Source organism: Solea solea, chromosome 20, assembly GCF_958295425.1.
Source record: "Solea solea chromosome 20, fSolSol10.1, whole genome shotgun sequence".
Classification (NCBI taxonomy): Eukaryota; Metazoa; Chordata; class Actinopteri; order Pleuronectiformes; family Soleidae; genus Solea; species Solea solea.
Window position 1 is genome coordinate 1,824,529 of NC_081153.1, and position 21,143 is coordinate 1,845,671.

General features: G+C 41.6%; 1 protein-coding gene and 1 long non-coding RNA gene across 5 annotated transcripts in view; one reads left to right on the forward strand and one right to left on the reverse strand.

The window, feature by feature from the left end:
* grin2da (glutamate receptor, ionotropic, N-methyl D-aspartate 2D, a) overlaps window positions 1-21,143 on the reverse strand; it is a 141,964-nt gene that overhangs the window by 52,873 nt on the left and 67,948 nt on the right. For all 4 annotated transcript variants that reach the window (XM_058618611.1, XM_058618612.1, XM_058618610.1 and 1 more), the window contains 3 exons: window positions 18,924-19,190; window positions 14,992-15,179; window positions 11,012-11,152 (listed from right to left, as the gene is read on the reverse strand). In XM_058618611.1, coding sequence (XP_058474594.1) covers window positions 11,012-11,152; window positions 14,992-15,179; window positions 18,924-19,190 — 596 coding nt within the window. The remainder of the gene's footprint in view (window positions 1-11,011; window positions 11,153-14,991; window positions 15,180-18,923; window positions 19,191-21,143) is intronic.
* On the forward strand, window positions 888-2,221 carry LOC131447124 (uncharacterized). Its single transcript, XR_009233997.1, has 2 exons — window positions 888-1,165; window positions 1,655-2,221. It is a non-coding gene; the product is annotated as an uncharacterized LOC131447124 (long non-coding RNA).

Consider the following 21,143-nt stretch of genomic DNA (forward strand, 5'->3'; position numbering starts at 1 on the left):
CGGAAAAATCTTTCAAAATAAAAATTACGCTGATTGTGAAGGGAATTTTTAAACAAAGCAGAGAGTCATCTGCAGTCATCTTAAGAAAGAACAAATGAAAACAGAGTTTGCATAAAAACAAAACAGAATCATCTGCAAAGAGAAAAACACCAAAAAACTTGTCGACATTTGAAGGAAGAGCAGGAAAAAAACTAAGTGTCACGTGTAAAAAACATGGAATGTGAACCACCTGGACTGAGCCACTGGCTGGACATTGTGGATGAAATTCGATCAATGGAACAAATGACCTATAGTCTACGGATTAAAACAGAGTTATATACTGCAAGATGGACAAAATGGCACCTTTATGCGAGATAGTAGTGTCTTCCCCCTGTATTTGTGTTCTGCTCTTGTTTAATTGACTGAAAAATAAAAAAAATAAAAAAAAAAATGGAATGGAGATTGTTAAATTGTCTCATTGTAACGAAAATGAAAAAATAGAATACTGTAATATAAAAATATGGCGCACACTTTCACATGATAAAATAATCCATTCACGATTCCGACTCCAGCTGAGGTGAAAGGACATTATGTCCCTGCAGTCACATCCTGGCTTTACATTATTACAGAGGCAGGAGATGATATGCATATCCCATAATATATATATATATATATATTACAGTATATGTATATACATATATATATCTCAATAAATAATGTTCTCATAATAAGAGAGTGAGCTTATTTCTGCTGTACAACTTATGGTGCCCACACACACATTAATTTCCTGAAGATGAATATTTCCAGTCCAGGTTCCGAGCGGCAGTTTCTCTTCAAAGGAACTCAAAGAGGTCAAAGAGTGAAATGAGATGCAGCTCCTGTGGAAGCAGCCGAGTGAAAGAGTCGCTCTCTCTTTGCTGCTCTGTTGATTCACTTTGCCTCGTTGAGCCTGAAGGAGGCGACGCGTCCTCTTTACGGCTCTTTACGCTCAAACTAAACCAAACGCTCACTTTGCTAAATGTTTGCGAAGGACGGAAAAACCCAGACTTAGCTGGTGATATATGCTAATGAGTTCCTGGAGAATCTGCGAGAAAGTGAAAGTCAAGGCATCGTCTGATGTGCAAACGTTGTGGAGGTGAACACACACAAGGAAAATAGAAGGGATGAATTGTTAAAATGCCTCCAGGTGATATTAATATACATCTCACATTCAGCCTGAAACCTCACAGATATATAAGAAGTCATTGAGAATGATTCTATATATTCTCTGTTATGATCTGTAAGGAATGAAACTTTAGAGTTCTGTGAAATAGAGCTCAACTTGATCTCAATCTCTACAACTCTTGGTCTTATCTTGGTACTAGTCCTAAAAAAGTCCTGGTCTTAACATGATTTCTGTCCCTAAAAGTGTTGGTCTTATCTTATCTTGGTCTTGGTCCTAAAAAATATTGATCTTCCCTAAAAGCCTTGGTCTTGTCTCGGTCACTAAAGGTCTTGCTCTTTACTCGATCTTGTTTTCAGATTTATGGAGTTTTATCAAAGTAATTTTGACTCTTTACTGTTTTTTGTTGAAACTCTTGAAACATGTTTTAATGTTTGTGTCCTGACTGTTTCTGTGGGTGAGTCACTGCTGACTCAAGCAAACCCATAATACTTCCATTTCTCCTTATACCAGCCTGAAGGTGAACCAGTGAACTAATCATGGACACGAGTCACTTTCTCAGGGAAAACCCTTGAGCCGCACAGGATTTCCATGAGCTGCCGAAAAGGTCACGTAAGTAGTTCTCCAGTCATTAGCAAACGATGGCATTCATTTCATAGAAAATGTCAAAGATTATGAGTTTAAGTTTTTTTCCATTGAGGCCGAGAAGGCAGAGGAGAGGAGAGGAGAGGAGAAGAGGGGAGGAAAGAGCGAGAGAGCAGAGGAAATAACAGGCCTGAAGCAGAGCGAGCGGAGGAAGAGGACTGGACGTAGTTTTGCCCGTTGGTGAAGTTATGGTTGAATTTGACTGAAAATGTGTCACGTTTATTTAATATCAACCATCATCTGATGGAGGAAATGATTATTTTAAGGATTAAAGATCAATCTGAAGTTTCTATAATGAGCAGGTTCTCAGTGAACTTTGGTAAGAATCCACCATCTGATGTTGAACAGAATTTGGTACGTGTATGTTTGTGGTCATGATTTTGTCTCGGTCTTGGCCCCTGAAATTTAACTTCACATAAAAGTTCTTGCTCTTGACTTGGCCTAAGTTCCTTAAGGTTTTAACTTTACATGGTCGTGGTCCTGGTCCTTTAAAGTCTTGGTATTGTCTTGGTCACAATCAGTCAACATCTCGCTCTTGACTCTATCAAGTCCTACAAGTCTTGGACTTGACATTGTTTTGGTTCCTGAAAAGTCTTACTCTTGTCTTGGCATTGGTCCCAAAAAAGTCCTGGTCTTCACACAATTTGTGTCCCTAAAAGCCTTGGTCTCATCTTGGTCCATAAAGGTCTTGCTCCCAACTCCGTCTCAGTTGCTTTAAGCCTTGGTCTTGACACAGTATTGGTCCCAAACGTTCTTGCTCTTCACTTGGTTAGGGTTTTGAACTTACTGGTCCTGCTCTCAGTTTCTAAAAGTCTTGGTCTTGACATAGTCTGGGTTCCCTACCTAAATATCTTTGGTATACTTCACTCTTTTCTTGACCAAAATCCAAGCACTTTCAATGACCCTCTGTTTGAGGGACATTTTGGAAAACTTTCAAGTATTTCAAGGACCTGTGTGAACCCGTGCATATTTGACATTTTATTTGATAAGATTTCAGACAAAGGCGGAGCTTCCCTTGCTGTCTTTGTAACGTCGTAACAATCTGCGACAAACGTCAAACAGGGACGTCACATTCCATAAAAACCCAGTGGAATTTCAAAAAAACGCAAACAACAAATGAACCAAAGAAGACAAAGAGGACGAATACAAATAAGACAAAGAAGACGAATACGAAGAAGACAGAGAAGACGAAGACAAAGACGACGAAGAAGATGAAAAATAAAATCTGTGTTACACAACGACGTAAAACTATCAGACAACAATCGACTTCACCAACAAAGACGATACTCTGGCTCTTAGAGAGACGCAGAGAGACAGAGATGCAGAGAGACAGAGAGACAGAGATGCAGAGACAGAGACGCAGAGAGACAGAGAGCTGGAAGAAAAGCCTTTGATAACAATTCATTCTAAAGACACAGTTTGTTTGATACAGAGTCTCACTAATGGTGTGTGTGTGTGTGATTTTCCAGCACTGAAAACACTCAGCCCTCTTACGAGAAAGCTTTCTTTGTTACCATGACAACTTATTAAGAAATATGAAGACAGCGGGGACTTAAACAGACAAACACGCACACACACACACACACAGAATGATGAAGAGTGTAATGAAAAGCTTTTATTCAACATCGATCTTCATCTTCTTTCGATCTCATCTTGTATTTTATTAGCAACAACATGGCATTCAAGTGAAACTACGTAAGACTGAGACAGAGACAGTAAGGCAGAGACACAAATGTTCGTGTGGACGCAGAGACGCAAATGTCCGTGTGGACGCAGAGACACAAACATTTGTGTGGACGCAGAGACACAAACGTTTTTGTGGACGCTAAGACACAAACGTTCGCGTGGACGCAGAGATGCAAACATTCGTGTGGACGCAGAGATGCAAACATTCGTGTGGACGCAGAGATGCAAACATTCGTGTGGACGCAGAGACGCAAACATTTGCGTGGACGCAGAGAGGCAAACATTCGTGTGGACGCAGAGACGTGTGGCACATCTGATTTTCTGTTTGAAAACAGTGTTTTTTGTTGATTCTCTCTTCATCACAGAGTCTGTGTGACTTTCACGTTTGACACTCGTCCTCCAGCAGAGACGTCTCTGCTCGTGTGCTGTGGACACTAATGTGTGAATTTCATGCTGCTGCACGCACACAAACACAGGAGGGCGTCATGACTCCCGTGTGACTCACAGAGTGATGTGTCCTCTTCAGTCTGTGCTGCAGTCTTCACGCCTCCTCGTACCAAATGTAAAAAAAAAATTCACTGTGTTACTGGTGCAAGTCATAAACCGAACGGGACGGATTTTTTGAATGAACCGTTCCACCCCATTATACATTTATATACGTGTGTGTGTGTGTGAGACTATATCATCTCGTCGGACTTGACTTCTACAACCAAAAATGTCAGATTCATTTATTCATTCATCAGTGACTTAGCTGTTCGTCATTCACTCACTCAGTCATCCCGGTGTCATCCTCTCATCCCTCCCTCCCTCCCTCCCTCTCCTTTCTTTTCTCATCTCTCATTCACACAGATATCTCCTCACAATCCACTTCTCCATCTCGTTCATTTTTCATCCTCCCTTCACGCTTATTAAATCCACACACACACACTCCTCCACATCCGTCTGCTCTGTCCGTCTGTGTCGGATCTCAGATCCTCGGGGAGGATCAGTCACAAAAAGCATGTGATGTCGTTTTGCATGTAAATTGGATAATTGGATTTAGACGCATGACACACACACAAGAGAGGGAGAGAGAGGGAGAGAGACAGAAGGAAAAGACTGGTGGATAAAAGAGAGAGAGAGGAGCAAACAACGGAGGTGGAAGGATTGGAAGAGACAGGAAAAGTCAAAGATTCCCTTTGTGTTCATGCACTCACACAAGAGTGTGAGTTGATTAGTGGTAGAAACACCCAACACACACACACACAACCAAGCCTCATCTCTAACCCTCAACCCTAATTTTCTACTCTTTACACTGACAATTTTGACTAAATTGTGTAAAAAAAATCTGCTGAACCAAACATCAGTGACTCCTTAAAACAATCATTTTAACCATTTCACATCTAAAACCTAAAAACACTGTTTTAATCTGGATGTTCCTGCAGACATCAGAGACTGTGACGGTGATTCAAGATGTAAAAGATCACTGAGGTGAGACGATGGCAAAAAGGAGAATTTAAAAAATTGCACAGGCTGGTCTAACTACAGGTGAGAGACGGCAGCCTGAGGCCGAGGTCAGGAGGTTTGGTAGAAATGAAAGCATGAATCACCCTCTCAAAATCATTACAAGAAAGGAAAGGCTTAACCTTCTTTAAAAGCCTCAATTGAAAAAAGCTTTGACTTCTGAATTTAAAATCGTCTGTTTTCACAATCAAGAGTCATGTGACCCGTGTCAAGAGTCATGTGTCTCCTGACTCCGCCTCTCATGTCCATGTTTTGCATTGTCTTTGGTCAAACTGCAGCTGTTGCAGAGATGTGTGATTGTAGATGCTCTTCAGCTCATTACAGTCAGAGCAGATGAAGGGGAAAGAGAAGCATTAGAAACACATTAACAAAGTCCTGGCACAATTACCCGGGCAGAGACGACCCTCCTTAAAACCTCCCCAGGCTCTCGTTCACAAACCGTCCTGTCAAATTATTCTGATCGATGAGGACACGGACGAGTCGTCTCAACTTCAGTGGGGAAAGACAAAAACACGACACATGACACATGTCAGCACTGACAGAAGAGGAACAGTCCAGGTCCGGTTTTATCTCAGTCCTTTAGAATTAAACGTTTTCTTACGGTGTCAAATTATCCGAATAAGAATGAGTGAAGGTAACGAGAGGAGCAACAGTAGCCTCAGGAAAAACACACCGAGTTCTGCTCTCACTCTGTCACAGCAGTGATGATGAGTCATGTTTAAGCGTCCTCACCCCGTCACGAAGACACCGAGCATCATGTGATGTCATTTAGAGAATGTACATGTATCATATACTTGTACGTACACGGGTTCTTCAAAAAGTTTCTTGGCCTCACGCAGAAAACATCACGCCATCTCTCGTCATGTCTTCTTCTCCTGCTGTTGTTCATTGTAAGCGTGAAGATGATGGAACCAGATCCAGAACCAGATGCCCACAGATCCAGAGAGACAGTGGAGGTGAATCACTGCTATGAAATGACGACGGAGCAACAGGAACAAACATGAGCAACAGATTTCTAAGGTGATCTCTACAGAGTCTAACATCGATACACCAGGTCCACTGACGTTCCAGGCTCTCTAACTCAAGAAGAAGAAGCAGTAGAAGAAGAAGAAGAAGGTGACATCTTGATCCTCCAGACTTTCCTCAACAACATGGATCTAGAACTTTCAGTTCCAGGTCAGTTCAGTTTTGGTTTGGTTGGTTTATTTGATCCTTAGTTAGACGCCTTCTTTCCAGGTCAGTTTCTTTGGTGAAATCATCTTATCCATTCATTCATTCATTCTCCTTCACGTATAAGAGGTGAAATCATAATGGAAAACAGACAAATCCCTTCCCAGGTTCTTCTGATGAGGATCTCCAGATGTTACCAGGGCAGACTAGACCATGTGACCTCCTTCAATATGAGCTGTTCACTCAGAACAGAAGTCAGAAGTTCATGGTTAACTTAATTTAGGAATCTCGGATGTCTCTTTTCTCAAAAACGTCTTGGGTTTCCGCACGAAATTTTGTTTTACGGAAGTCAGAAACTCGTATTATTTATTTACATGTTTCTGGGACCATGAGGTGCGCTTGTTTTGTGCACCTTAAAAGCTGAAACAGGAGTCAAACTTTGTCAGCTGCCTCCGTCTGAGGTGAAGAAGCAACAGCTCGACTCTAAAGTCTGAGCTCCTCACCTTTTCTTCAATGAAGCCATGAATTCATCTCTGAGATAAGACTCAACTGTCAACTGGGTGGATGCAGAATGCAGTTTTTCTGTGTGTGGAGCTTCTTCATGAACTGTAACGGCACCAAAGAACCGAAGAACATTTACCAATGAGATCGAGTGAGAGAAACATGAAGTTTATCTCACAAGTTTCTTACGACTTCAAACGAAGAGTCTTACTTTTGTCTTTTGGAGTCTGAGCACACAGTGAAAAGAACACGACTCACAGGAAGGAAGGAAGGAAGGAGGGAAGGAAGAAAGGAAGGAAGGGTGTTTGATCCATTAAAGAAAATAAATGAAGTGCGAGCCAGAGGAAGCATCGAGAGGGAAGTGTGTGCCAGAAAAACCAAAGCAGGAAACGCAGCAGATGGCAGAGTGACGAGCAGACATGCTGATGAGCGGAGGACGAGTGTGAAAGAGAAGATGACTCTTATTATTATTATCATCATCATCCCTTTTCTTTCCTTCCTTCTTTCTATCTTTGAATGTGTTTTCTTTAAAGTAATGGAAAACAAAATATGATGGAACCGGGGGCTCCCTGGTCGATCGAAAGGGAGTCAAGTTCAGATCCCTGAATCTGGGGGGCGGAGACAAATGACACAAGGCATCCAATGCGGTAATGCAAGCAATCCTGGAGAAGCTGGCGGGAACCCCGGGGAGTTCTCTTTTCTTTGTGAAGGGCAGGGTGTCCTGGAACAGGTTCACCCCAAGAGAGGACAGTGTTGTGGTTCCAGTTTCTAAACAAGCCAAGTGAACTTTGAACTGTGACGTATTTCCATAATTTCACAAATTCAATCTGATATTTAAACATTTGGAGTACTTTTTTTGCTCAGATGTGTTTACAAAGTTGGTGAAAATGTAAAGAAAAATCTTCGTCATTAGATGTCTATAGGTTGTGCTGAGGAAAAGGATAAAACACTAAATATTGCACCATCTCTCAGCCTCTGTATATAGGTTTTAAGGATAGATCCAGACATTAACAGAGAAAAGTGCAGCCGCTGAAACCTTTGTGGTGGATCTGAAATGGAAAATAATTCAGACACTGCACAAAACAGAGTTGTTTACACGTCAGCGAGGCCACAGAGGCTGAGATTTATTTGTAGCGCAGGTATTTTTGGAACGGTCTTCCTGCAGAAAGAGTAAAAAAAAAAAAGCTGCTCGTGTTTTACGACTGTCACCTCGACGGGATGAGATTCCCGCGAGCCTCGGCTGCTGTCAGGATGACGGACAGTCGTGCTGCTGATGGAGAGAATTCCAAAGCCGGATTCTGAGAGACATAAAAGCCGAGTGGAAAATGTAGCCCCTCACTTCATTAGATAGTGCGGGCAGAAGACGCTGCTGTAACTATCCATCTGCAGTCATCAGTCTTTCATATCTCACACCTCTCTGCTGTTTTCAGCTGTTAACTGACAGAATTTAGACTTCTCCAGATGTGATGTATCTGTGTTTGCTCCAGGAGGAACTTACATTTCCCAGAATGCCTTTTGTATTGAGTTCGCAGGAAACGGCTGATATCATGACCCAGAACCACTGAATCAATCAATCAATCAATCAATCAATCAAAGCTCGGCTCTGTGGCTCTACTCATCTCTCCTCTCTGACGAGGTTCCAAGTGAGTGGAGACATTTTCTAACAATTTTTGGTTCCCAGAACGTTCTGGGAATGCAACCATGTTGTGGGAACATTCCCTGAAGGTTCCCCGCCTTGGTTCTCCGGTGGTTGACATGGAAAGTCTTCCTAAGGTTTTTGGTTGCACATTCGGTTCCCAGAACATTTCTTTCCTACACCCTTTAGTGAACGCTCTCTTTTGGTTCCCAGAATGTTTCCGTGACCACTTTTCTGTGAACAAATCTTTCTCATGATTCACTTTAAAAGTCACTAGTTTGTTTGTGTCGTGTAGAAAGCCACCTCACGACAGTTTCACACAGCCATGCTGTGATGACTCCATGTTGAGGAGGAGCTATGAAGTCATGGAGAACATTACTAGAACTGTATAATGGAAAATACTATGAAAAGAGGAGGTAAAAGAAAATTAAAAATGTGAACATGACAGATAAAATGAAATAGATCAGTAAATCAGTACATAAAAGTAAGTAAGTAAATAAAGAAAGAAAAGTACTGTGAGGATTGAAGCATATGCTCCGGGTCACTTTCTTCTATCTTTCCACTACCTGTCTTGGCAGATGTCACATATCTCTGAGTCTGCTTCTGTCAGATATTTCTTCCTCTCCACTGATGCCTAGTGTTTAGTTTTCTTTTCTCTTTATAATATTGTAAAGGTTTCTGCCTTGAGATAATGTATGTTGTGATTTAGTGCTGTAAAATTAAAATTAAATTAAATTAAATTAAATTAAATTAAATTAAATTAAATTAAATTAAATTAAATTTAATGAGATAAAAAAGACCGTGATAAAATAACAGACTGATTAAAATAGAAATTAAAAACTCAGTAAAAGGAGACTAAAGGGTGGAATAAAATAAGTCAAATGTGTTTAAATAAAAGTCTAATAATGTGATTTTATATTCAGTGTAATGTGTGACGTGCGATTGTTAGTTTGTTAGCATTTATGAGTCCTGGTTGTCTCGTTGTGTGGATTCTGCCCTTGTGCGTCTCATCTTGTTTTACTTGCGGTTTACCTTCTCGCCTCTCTGTGATCGTCTGCTCCGCCTGACGTGAGTCATGTGGTTCACAGGAGCTGTTGATCCACTGCTACCTCCAAAAAATCTCATCGTCTCATCATCGGCTCCAAACACTGGGTTCACCCGTGTTCACATAACTCTGCTGTCCTTTTAAATTACACTGCTTTGTAAATGCTCTGTATTTATTCAGCACTTTTCTAGTCTTGACGACCATTTAAAGCTGCTATACACTGCAGTTTTACCGTTCACCCATTCACATTCATTCACACACTGGCAATGTAGGGTCAAGTGTGTTGCCCAAGGACACATCGACATGTGAATCAAACCCACAACCTTCCAAATGAAAGGTGACTCATTTCAATACAAATATAGAGAGAATAATATTAATTTGAATCTATAGCATGTTCAGTTATTGTCTTTGTAAAGCCCTCACTCTCCCACACCAAACCACATAGAGAAAATCAGTGATTTTAGCTCGCAGGGACACAGAAGCTTTTTTGTTGTCCGCAGGTGTAAAAACAGTTGAGGTTGGAGCAGCCTCCTCTGACACTGACAGCTTGAATCTGACTCCAAACAGATCTCAGAGGAGATGAAGCCAGAGACGAGCACAAGCCAGTCAAACGTGCAGTTGAAGAGGTTCTGCTCATTTTCTCTGCACATACTTTCAGTCCTGGTGGGTAAAATAGTGTTTCTGCCTGGTTTCTAACAATGACGTGAAAAATGTCAACTTTTTCACAGCTTTTTGTAAAATTTGTACAATGCAATATTCTGTTCTGCAGACAGAACTTATCTGCAACGAGCACCTGAAAATGAAGCACGTTGTGGCTGACAATGACGATGAAGAGGGACCGTCGTCTCCGTAATCTAACTGGCTAGTTAGCTGCTAACATTAGCGTAAACAGAGAGCTTACTCATATTGATAGCTGTAAACGTTTACATTAGCGATGACGATTTGATTCATTAGCCTTAGCACACATATTTCATGTGTTTTCTGTAACGTTATAACAGTGTAGTAACATGTAGTAACAGTCTAGTAAAGTTGAATACAGACCAAAACTTTAATAATTCCTTCGGTGCCTACCTCATTGTAGTTATGTTTGATGCCAAAGAAAAATGAAAGAAAAACCTTAAGTAGGCCTGTTTATTTTTGTGTTGTTTAGGCCAGTGCCTTATACGTTTACTCAGCTGTTTGCACTTTATGCTACAATTGTTTGTTGCTACAAGCATATTTCATTAAAGGTTTAATGAAGTATCATCTTAATTGTCTTCATTTTTAGTTAGCATATACCTTAAACACTTCAAGCTGAAAGCTAATGATTGTTATATAAGAGCAGCTGCATGCTGGTGCGATAAACTGTATGTTATACATTCAATTTACGTATGATCCGATTAGTCGACTATCAAAATAATTGTTTATGGCAGCCCTAGTATATATACACATATATATATATATATAAATATATATGTTTGTGTTTTGCTGGTGCTAAGATGCAAAAAAAAAAATCCATATCCCTTCCATGTCGAGGTGTTTTGTTGTGTAAACAGCAGGAAATAACATTTGTTTGACCTTACCACGATTGCAGTGTTTGCAGAAATCAATAATGTGAACAAACACAAGCAACAAAAACCACAGTGTATGTCAGGTGTTCACGTGTAGAGTTAAACACAGGATGACTGAACCTGAACCCTCTCACCTGATCCTGTCCGGCACGCGATGCGTCTGGTTGCCGTCGCTCTGGCAGTTCCCGGCGTACTGCGAGCGGCTGGTGCTTCCTTGGTCTCGCCGCAGCGCCATCGCCCCGTGCGTGAGCACCGAGACGCCCTTAGCGATTCTCCTGCAGGATTAATTAGACACAAGAGTTCAGTGTGTGTCACTTTTTCCAAAAAGGTCTTTTCTGACACCGGCTTCCAGAGGGAAACAAAAGAAAGACCAGTGTGGGTGGAAAAGTGTTGCTGCCGCTGCTTGAATAACGAATAACTGTGAATCCAACGACAGAGAAGAAGCAGCAAAGCTCAGACTTAATAACACTGAACTCACACAGGGAAAAAGAATTAATGGACTCCATGCTGCCTTTATTCAAAGTTGAGAATTTTTAAAAGAATATCCAGTGTGGCTGTTAAAATGATACGGGTCTTCTTCTGCAAAAATGAAAAGTAATTAAGTCTTCACTGACTGAGACATTGTAGATTTGGCCAATTTCTGTAAATGAGGTTCTGGTGTTGGATGACGGACCTCGACGATTCAGCAGAGAAAGTGATGAATCAAGACATTTCAAGTGATCATCAGCTCAGAAAAACTGGACCCAACAGCGTTACATCACTTTACGCTCACTTTTAAATTGGCTTACCGTCTCTGCACCAAAGCCCATAGAGAAAATCAGTGGTTTTAACATCACAGCACATATCACTGCTGCCTCCATCACTAAGTTCACATGTCTTAACAGCAGCTACTGTTCTCCCCGCAAGCTAACATCACTGATTTTTTCTATGGGGTTTGATGTGAGAGAAGAAAATCAGACTTTGGCCACTTAACAAAGACTCAGCTAATAAGTGTCATCTATGTCAGTTTAAATCTACAATATCTTAAGAACATGTTCATGTTTACCTTTAGCATGTTTATCTCACTGTGAGACAGACTTTTCCAACAAGAAATGGAAGTTTGCTGCCTCGTGTGGTCACTTTGCGTCACTTTGTGACTTGCACTTAGCAAACTTAGCTAAACGCTAGCATTAACCACCAAATATCCAACTAGTTTGAACTGAGTAAGATATTTCACCCAAGTTAAAAGTTGTCAAGATGTTTTTCCTCTTTTTTATAGCATTTGTCTTGTTTGTGTCAACTTTAATAAATCATAAGCACACCTGGAAATGTTACTACTGTGTTTTTAAACATTAAATATCATGTAATGTGTTTATCAGACGGAATAGACTGGCTAGCTAGTTAGCGAACGTAGCTAAACTCTAAATTTTACCACCACATATCCAAATGATTGGAACTGAGAATGACATCATAACTACCGGGCTAATCTAGTCAATTTGAGACAAGTTTTATGGATATATTTCACTTATTATTTGACTTTGTGTTGCTAAACTCTAATTCCATGTCATGGATTTATCCTTTTATATCACTTGCAGACCACCTTTTTTATTACCTGTGTCGTTTCTATAGGTTTACATTCATCTAACCACAAAGTCATTGTGTAGGATTTTTCCTTTACAGTCGTCTCAGTTGTCCAGATGCACACGTCTATAAAACCTGCTGTAGTACATAAACTGTGTCGTGATTATTACCCCGCGGTGATAAAAATGTAATTGTAATATGATTTTACTGCCCTCAAAGAGGCTAAACCTTGTCAGCCGGAGCTGAAGTGATGAGGTTTTCCGTCGCGTGTCGGCTCTTCCGTGTCACGTCCCTCTCACACTGTCCAGCAGCTGTGATTCACGCTGAACCGTGGTGTCCTGCCTTGTAGTGACAAGTGTGCTGCTCACTTAGGGTTTTCCCCACAGGCATGGACACAGATTTCACCAGCACAGGAAGCTTATTATTACTAAGGGTTTGGGGAAAAACAAGAAAATCCAGGAGGAATCCATCTCTAGATTTTAAAAATGGCTGATTTACATGCATGTGTTTGTTGAATTCTACAGTAATATTAACAGAGATATTTAAGCTTTTATATAGTGTGGTTGTATTAAGTAGTGACACTGCGTTTTATCTCACCATTACACAACTAAAGTTTGGAAAAAACTCTCACTATCCTGCACCAAACCCCATAGAGAAAATCAGCTCAAGATTTTAGCCGGCAGGGACACAGGAGCTGCCGGTCTACTGCTGCCTCGTGTGGTCAGTTTGTGTCACTGAAGTGAATCAAAATGTAGGATTTCAAAAGCCAAATTCACTAACATAAGACAATTACATATCACTTAGTGATGGAGGCAGCAGTGGATTGACAACTCCTGTGTGCTGTGATGTTAAATCACTGATTTTCTCTGTGGGCTTTGGTGTTGGGAGAGTGAGTGGTTTACAAACTTCAGTTTCCTGTTGGAAAAGTCTGTTTAACAGTGAGATAAATTTAAAAACATATTCGTAAGATATCGTAGACTAAAGCTGACTTAGATTTGAACAGATTTTAGCCAGTTTTCCAAGTTTCGATGCAACAAATGATCAAATTTCAAAAACAAAAGCTGTGTATTTGTTTGTTTGTGCTGGGAAAAATGATGACCCAGTTTAAGAATCTTGTTAAAAGCTGTAACAGAAATAAACCAAATTCACTTTGCCCCAGCATTATGGAACAGTTTTTAACCAAGTAAAATCCTTTGTAATTAGCTTCCTGCTACTTCTCCTCATATGACTGAGTGGATCTAACAGTTCAGATCAATACAGGGCTGAAACCTTTCACTTGTGTTTGACTCAGTAAGTCTATGCAGATGAGATTAGAGGAGAAATGTAATGATCTGTGTGGTGAAATCAGGTCATTGCTGCAGCAGATCATGCATCATGCACAGAGCAGGTGGTCGGGAAATATCACTGCACTGTACAGAGCACACATGTAGACGAGGATAGAGTTTGATTCTCCTCTGATCCTCATGCAGTTTTAAAACCCAGACTTAATATGTAACATGTAAATCCTCAGTTTTTCAGAGAGTCTCAGTAAAATGTGACGCCATAGTTCCACGTCATGAGATCACAGAAAATGCCAAAGCATTTAGTAGACATTAGTATAAGTGAAATCTACTTCAGTAGCTATCAAGATCAAAGGTCAAATAACTCAAGGACAGTGGAGGCAGCGGGAATGATTTACACTTGATTTAAGTTGTTGGTCTCACCATGAACGTAGTTACCTCGAGCATTAGCCTTTTTGCATTTGGTGAGAACATGGAATAAACATTTTCAAAAAGCTATTGGTTTTGAACTTTGACCTTTGACCACAACCATGTTTTTACCAAACCTGAGAAAATTCCTTCAAATATTTTCATAAAATTATCTTAAGAACATGTTCACGTCTTTATCTCACTGTTAGACAGACTTTTCCAACAGGAAACTGAAGTTTGTAAACCACTCACTCTCCCACACCAAAGCCCATAGAGAAAATCTGTGAATGGAGCTGCTGGTCTACTGCTGCCTCGTGTGGTCACTTTGTGTCACTAAGTTAAGTCTGAATAAAATAATTCTGATGCCGAAGTGACAAAATAAGACATTTGAACTTAGTGATGGAGGCAGCAGTCGATCAACAACTCCTGTGTGTGTGATGTTAAAATCAGTGATTTTCTCTACGGGCTTTGGTGTGGGAGAGTGATCCGCCTCCAGTTGGAAAGGTGTGTGTAGTGCAGAGATAAAGTGCTGTCCGTGCTTCATAAAACCACACTGCACAGCACCTGCACCTATTAGAACTGAACAAACACTTGCTGTGAGTCCATGGTGATAATCAGTGATTTCAGCTGACAGTCAGTGTTTTGCACTGAAGTCTCCATCAAAAAAGTTTAAAGTTAATGTTAGTTTGGGAGAATGGACTCAGTATGTGCCTTTACGCTCAATTTAGCCGGAGCACTCAGTGTTCGCTGAGCAAATATTTTGATTTAATTAAGTTGCCATCACTTATCTGAACGTGAACAGGAAGTCGGCCTGGAAGCGATGAAAAATGAACATATTGCACAATAACAATCCGCTGTGCTCTTACCTGCGCGGCTCATCTCTCCAGCCCTGCGGCCGGATCGCGAACAAGGCCTTGGGCAAACCCTCCAGGCCCAGACCGGAGAGCGCGGGTCCCACGGCGAACCACATGTGACTGGGCCCGGCCTGACCCGCCGCCCACGCCGCACGGAAAACCAGCTCGGCCTCCTCCAGGGAGCAGTAGAGCAGACGTACCTGTAGGAGGACGACAGGATGGAACACATATTTATGACAATGTCCCTGAAAGTTGTGAGATGCCAAACTTGTCATTTATAGGAGTTGATGTCAATCATTAGTTTCAGGTCTTCTTCAGAACAGCATGATGTCCATTTTGTAAACGATGTTCCTCATTTAGAGAGAAACAGACCATAAAACACATCATGATTGATAGACGGTAGACTTGTTTAAATGCCTGGTGAGAGGTGAAGGTGAATGAGTGATTAATTACGCCTCTTTTTTTCCTGGTTTTAAAGAAATAATAATCAGCCAACACAACAACAAGAACATGACAAGAGACATGGAGGCTGAAAACATGACACAACTTCACATTGTATTCACTTAAAAACAAGCTCATCCAATAAAACCTATGTCACATGAAGTCTATGATATCTCAATAATATGATTTCTGCATTATTTTTGCTGTTAGACAGACTTTTCAGACTGACTCTCCCACACCAAAGCCCATAGAGAAAACCAGTGATTTTAACATCACAGCACATAGGAGTTGTTGATCCACTGCTGCCTCCATCACTAAGTTTAATTGTCTTATTTTAGGATTTTGACCTTTGAAAACCTGCGCTAAAATGTACCTCAGTGACACAAAGTGACCACACGAGGCAGCAGTAGACCAGCAGCTCCTGTGTCCCCATGAGCTTAAATCACTGATTTTCTCGATGGGCTTTGGTGTGGGAGAGTGAGTGGTTTATAAACTTCAGTTTCCTGTTGGAAAAATCTGTCCAACAGTGAGATAACAGTTTTTAAATATTGTATTTTACATCTAAATGCTCAAACATGAAGCATTCTAACAAATAAAACTGCTCACTGTTTCATTGGGGTTTGACCAGTTCATTTCCACTTTCTCCAAACTTCTGTTGTTCCTGGTTATAAATGACCACCACAGGAAATGAATGGGTGAGATTATTTTATGTTTTGGGCTCCTGAGTGACCCAAACGTGAACTGTTCCTGTAAAATGGCAGCTCATAAACCAATGAGAGACGGATGTTTTCAGGCGTGCCGGTAATGTCCTCCACATTTTCTCCTTCACAGTTATGGACGACGTTCATTTAACCATCAATACGTTTGGTGCAGCTCTACATTAATGCTCCTCCTCCTCCTCCTCCTCCTCCTCCTCCTCTACTCTTTTTTAAGACAAAGAGCTGCTTTTTGAAAAATGGTGCTCTTTGCTCTGCTTACATTTCCCCTTAATGCATTATTAAACGCCGGGAATTGGACGAGGAGAGCGAGATTAAAACGAGTGGAGAGGGGAAGGAGGCCGTGTGTGTGTGTGTGTGTGAGAGGGGCTGAGGACACTTCACATGATTACACAGAGGAAGCACTCGAGGAGCATTTGCACCACAGTTTTGCAAGACAAAAACGACAAGGCTGTAAAACTGGAATTAGTCAGAAACACTTTCCACACACACTCGACCAGCAGGCGTGTGTGTGTGTGTGTGTCATGTCTCACAATCTCCACGTCACATAGAAGTGACACTGATTTTCTCTCCCACTCGACTGAGGCTCAGGATCTGGGTCTGAGCAGCTGTGGTGAATCAGATCGAGCGTCTCTTCTTCACCCTTCACCGTCCTTGTACCAAACAAACTTCCCCGAGCCGTAAATTTCCTCCTAAATCACCCACCATCCATCAATCATGTCGTTATTGCAGGTGTCTCATTTCTCATTTTGGAAGAAAACATTTCATTTATTTAGTTCCTCCGGGCCCAGAGTTGTCATATTTTATCACCACAGAGCTGAGACCACATCAAACACACTGGCTCAGAGAAAAGAAGAAGTGGTTTCATTTCATTAAATGCTGTGTTTTTAGCATTTAATGTTTTTTTGCACTGAACAGTTAATCAAGTTCTGGTTCCAGGTCCACCCAGGTTGGAGAGGTTGCTCATAAATCCAAAGTTGGACATTCAGTTTAATTCAGAAGTCAGAGGTCCCAACTGGTCGGGACATTGAGTGCCTTAACTACTGATTACGTGGCAGCCATTTTGGCTCCTAAGTCGGGGGAATGTGAGGTTGCACCAACTTGGGTCTTCCAGTTAGAGGAAGAGTTCCTGACTTCCAAACAGGAACGCACCAGAACTGACCCTGCTGACCCTGCTGAGCACAGTAACCAGTGATGTGATGTTTGTTTCATCTACTTTTTAAGAAGCAAATAAAATCTGGATTTAATCATTTAAAAATATTATATTTTGAAAATGCACTTGTTCTTTGCACTCCATGATTTGATTTGTTTTTTATTTGTGGGCGGGCCTTAGGAATCTGCCTGCTGATTGGCTACTGAGTTTTGGAGCGACAGCTCAAGTCACAGGAAGTCGTCATGGGCTTGGAGTCGCTGTGCGTCTGGAACTCGTTCCCCATGTTTTCCATTTCGACATCTGAAAAAATTATTGTAAATATCTAACGTTTCTCAAATTATAAGTTAGATATTTACAATTATTCTGTCACATGTTGACGGGACACGCCCACAAACAAAAACCCACGGTGCAAAGAACAAATCACGGAGCCCAAAGAACAATTTTGAATGATTAAATCCAGATTTTATTTGCTTCTTTAAAAGTGTTGTTTGACACAAATCTAATTCCAAAATGTACAAAATGATCCTGCGACAAAATGAATGCATTTGTCGCAGGATCGTGTGTGTGATCATGTGTGTTATCATGTGTGCGAACGCAGCATGAGATGAGAGTAACTGTTTGATGTTGGAGCTTTTTTGTTCAGAGATGAATGAATGAATGAATGACTACATTTATAGTTTATGTTGCAGCACGATAAACTTTCCCGCCTCAAACAGCAGAAAACAAAACCTCACACCTGCTCGTCAGCTGACGCCGCGCTATGATAATTGGCTGAGCGCAGCTTTTTGAAGTAAAATAAATGGTCCGTGCAGCAGCAGCGCGCGGCGTCCACAGCACGGCACTTCAGAGACGCATTAAAACAAGACGTAAAGATAAATAATTTTGAATGAGCCGCAGCAGAACGCTGTCAGGACTCATGAAGACAGACGTCCCCGCGGGAGACGCCACAGTCATTTTAATTTCAGGCTTAAATGAAGTACACGGCTTTTGATTTTGAGATGAGTTAATGACTGATGAGAGAGAGGGAACAATAGAGAGAGCAGTGAGTGGGAACGTCTCTCTCTGACTGACTTACTGTAAAGAACACACTCACTTTAATCATTGCGTGTGTGTCATGGTTGTTTTCTGTCGCACAAACTCACCGGGAACATTTTTAATTATCGTCCGATAAATATTACAAAATACACATTTAATGTTCTCAGAAACTGTTTGCACCCATGGTTCTCAAACTGTGGGGCCAGAGGTACGCGAGCTTCCTCTGGTCGTACTTGGACCCTGGATTTAAACATTTATGAGATCAGGTTCTATGAAATATAGTATGATAAGCTGTGATGACTCCGCCCACATTGAGGTGAAACTATGAAGTCACTACAACTGTTTGTCGTGTGTCAACTGTGTTTCATCTCCAATAATCATGTGTGTAAACCAGAACTCACAGCCTCTGATCTGCTGACCTGAGTCTTGGGGAGTAAAGGTTCAGCAGATCAGCGAGGTATGAAGGAGTCTGACCATTAAAGCCCTCAAAGTAGTAACAAGGACTTTCAAAACGACCTGGCAACCAGTGAACTAGTCCTGAACGTCGACATTCATTTAGAAAAAGGTCAATAAAACAACAGAAAAACACTCATTGTCACCTGAGCCTCGTTGTCCTTGAGCAGCCTCTTGATCCGCGCCCCGCCCGGGTCATCCGTCACGTTGAGGACCACCACGCTCTTCTTCTCCCAGCCGATAAACGAACCATCCGTCATGCCCTCCACCATGGCCAGGAAGTCCTCGTAGCCGTGGTGGCGCGTGGTCACCACGGAGAAGGCGGTCCAGTCGTACTCCTCCAGCACCTCGAAGATGACCTCCAGCTGCAGCGAGGTGGAGCAGGTGAACTGCAGGTAGATGGAGCCACTCTCCTGAAGGACACACGAGAGAAGACGACAGGGACGACGTGTTAGAACAAACATCTACCTGCTCGTCTTTATTCTGAGATACAAGAACCAACATTAACATAACATACTATTGTTTATTACTGGAGACAAGAACTTGGCTTTTTGAAAGTAGGAACATGGTAGAAGGTTTGTTGGTTGGTAGATCGTGACAGAGAAGACAAACACGGCTCCTGTGCAAATCAACAACATCTCCACGAAGGCTATATTGCCCCTAGTGTTCATGTGCATCACACAGACACAGGAACATCCATGAAGTTCTGAAGGTTCTAAAGGTTCATAAAATCAGGTAAATATGAAGATCCAAGACCATAAAGAGCTTTAAAAACCAGTGAGGACCTGAGCGTGTGGTGGCTCAGTGGTAGGGTGAGTTGTCTTTCAAGGGTTGTGGGTTCAATTCCTGGCGAGTGGACGTGTGTGTGGACGTGGCTCACAGATAATTAATGCAGAGACTCCAGGATTGGTGTGATGTGCATTCACTCCCTGCTGAGTTTAAACTCATCTGGCATAAACTGAACACTGGTATCACACAGTGTTTAATATTTCATGGATTGCAGTTTGAAAATCCTACATTCTAAGTTCTGTAAGCATGTGTGTGTGTGTGTGTGTGTGTCTTTACAATAGTTACATAAACCCCAGTTCCTGTTGTTAACACAGTTTCCGCTCCGAGAATAAAACAGTCTGCGTGTCAAAGGCGTCCTTGGTGTGTGAATGAGGCTTTCAGTGTCAGTGAAAGAGACAATGACATCCTTCCTCCTCCTCCTCCTCCTCCTCGCTGCTGCAATCACGACTAATCTGAAAAGACGAGCCACTTCATGTCTGAGCGTCAGGCGACGTCACTGCGATCGGATGTTCTCCTATTGTTGTTTCACTTTAAACAAGAACAAAAGAGCACGGCGGGAAAATCTGACGAAATGTAGCATAATTTGCGTGAACGTGTGAATCATTGAAGAGGAAAAGTCATCTTTAATCTAGTGTAATCTCATCCAATTTAAGACAGTGTAATCCAGTCCAGTATTAATCTAATATGGTGTAACCTAGTCCAATCTCATTTAATTTAATCCAGTGTAATCTAGTCCAATCTCATCCAATTTAATACAGCGTAATCCCATCAAATTTTATACAATCTCAGTGTAATCCAGTCTAATTTCATGAAATCCAATATAGTCCAATACAATCCATCAAATTTGATCCCATCTAATCTAGTCTAATCTAACCTAATCTAATGTAATCTAGTACAAGACTGTACATACAACATCTGGCAAACTGAAACATGAAACTGCAATAAATCGCCATTTTTTTTCTAGTTTTTTTGAACTGCAGGGATTGGGTTTTGGTTTTAGATTCATTTGTTAAAATCAGATCAGATTTGGTTCATCCTGAATAAATCTGTGTCACAAATCTGTCAAATCCCAGCCGACTGAGTGAGGGACGTCGCAGACACACAGACCCGAGCGTCGACTCAGACCTGACACAGACCCGAGCGTTGACACAGACCCGACACAGACCCGAGCGTTGACACAGACCCGACACAGACCCGAGCGTTGACACAGACCCGAGCGTTGACACAGACCCAAGCATCGACACAGACCTGACACAGACCCGAGCATTGACACAGACCCGAGCGTGAGAGTTTGTCTCTCGTCAGCCGTGTTCTGTCAGGAAGATCCACTTTAAAACAGATTATTTAATCTCTCTGCTGTCAGACTGGGCTGCTCTGTTAGCTTCATCTATTTATCACCATCCGTTAGAAAACACATCTCTAACCACCCGAGACACAAATTAACCAGCTGAGCGAAGAGAGAGAGAGAGAAAACGATAATTGAGTCTGTAACAATGAGCCGACATGAAACAGTTAACAAGGTGAAGCTGCAGGTGACAGTACAGGACAGTATGGGATAGTACAGGACAGTATGAGAC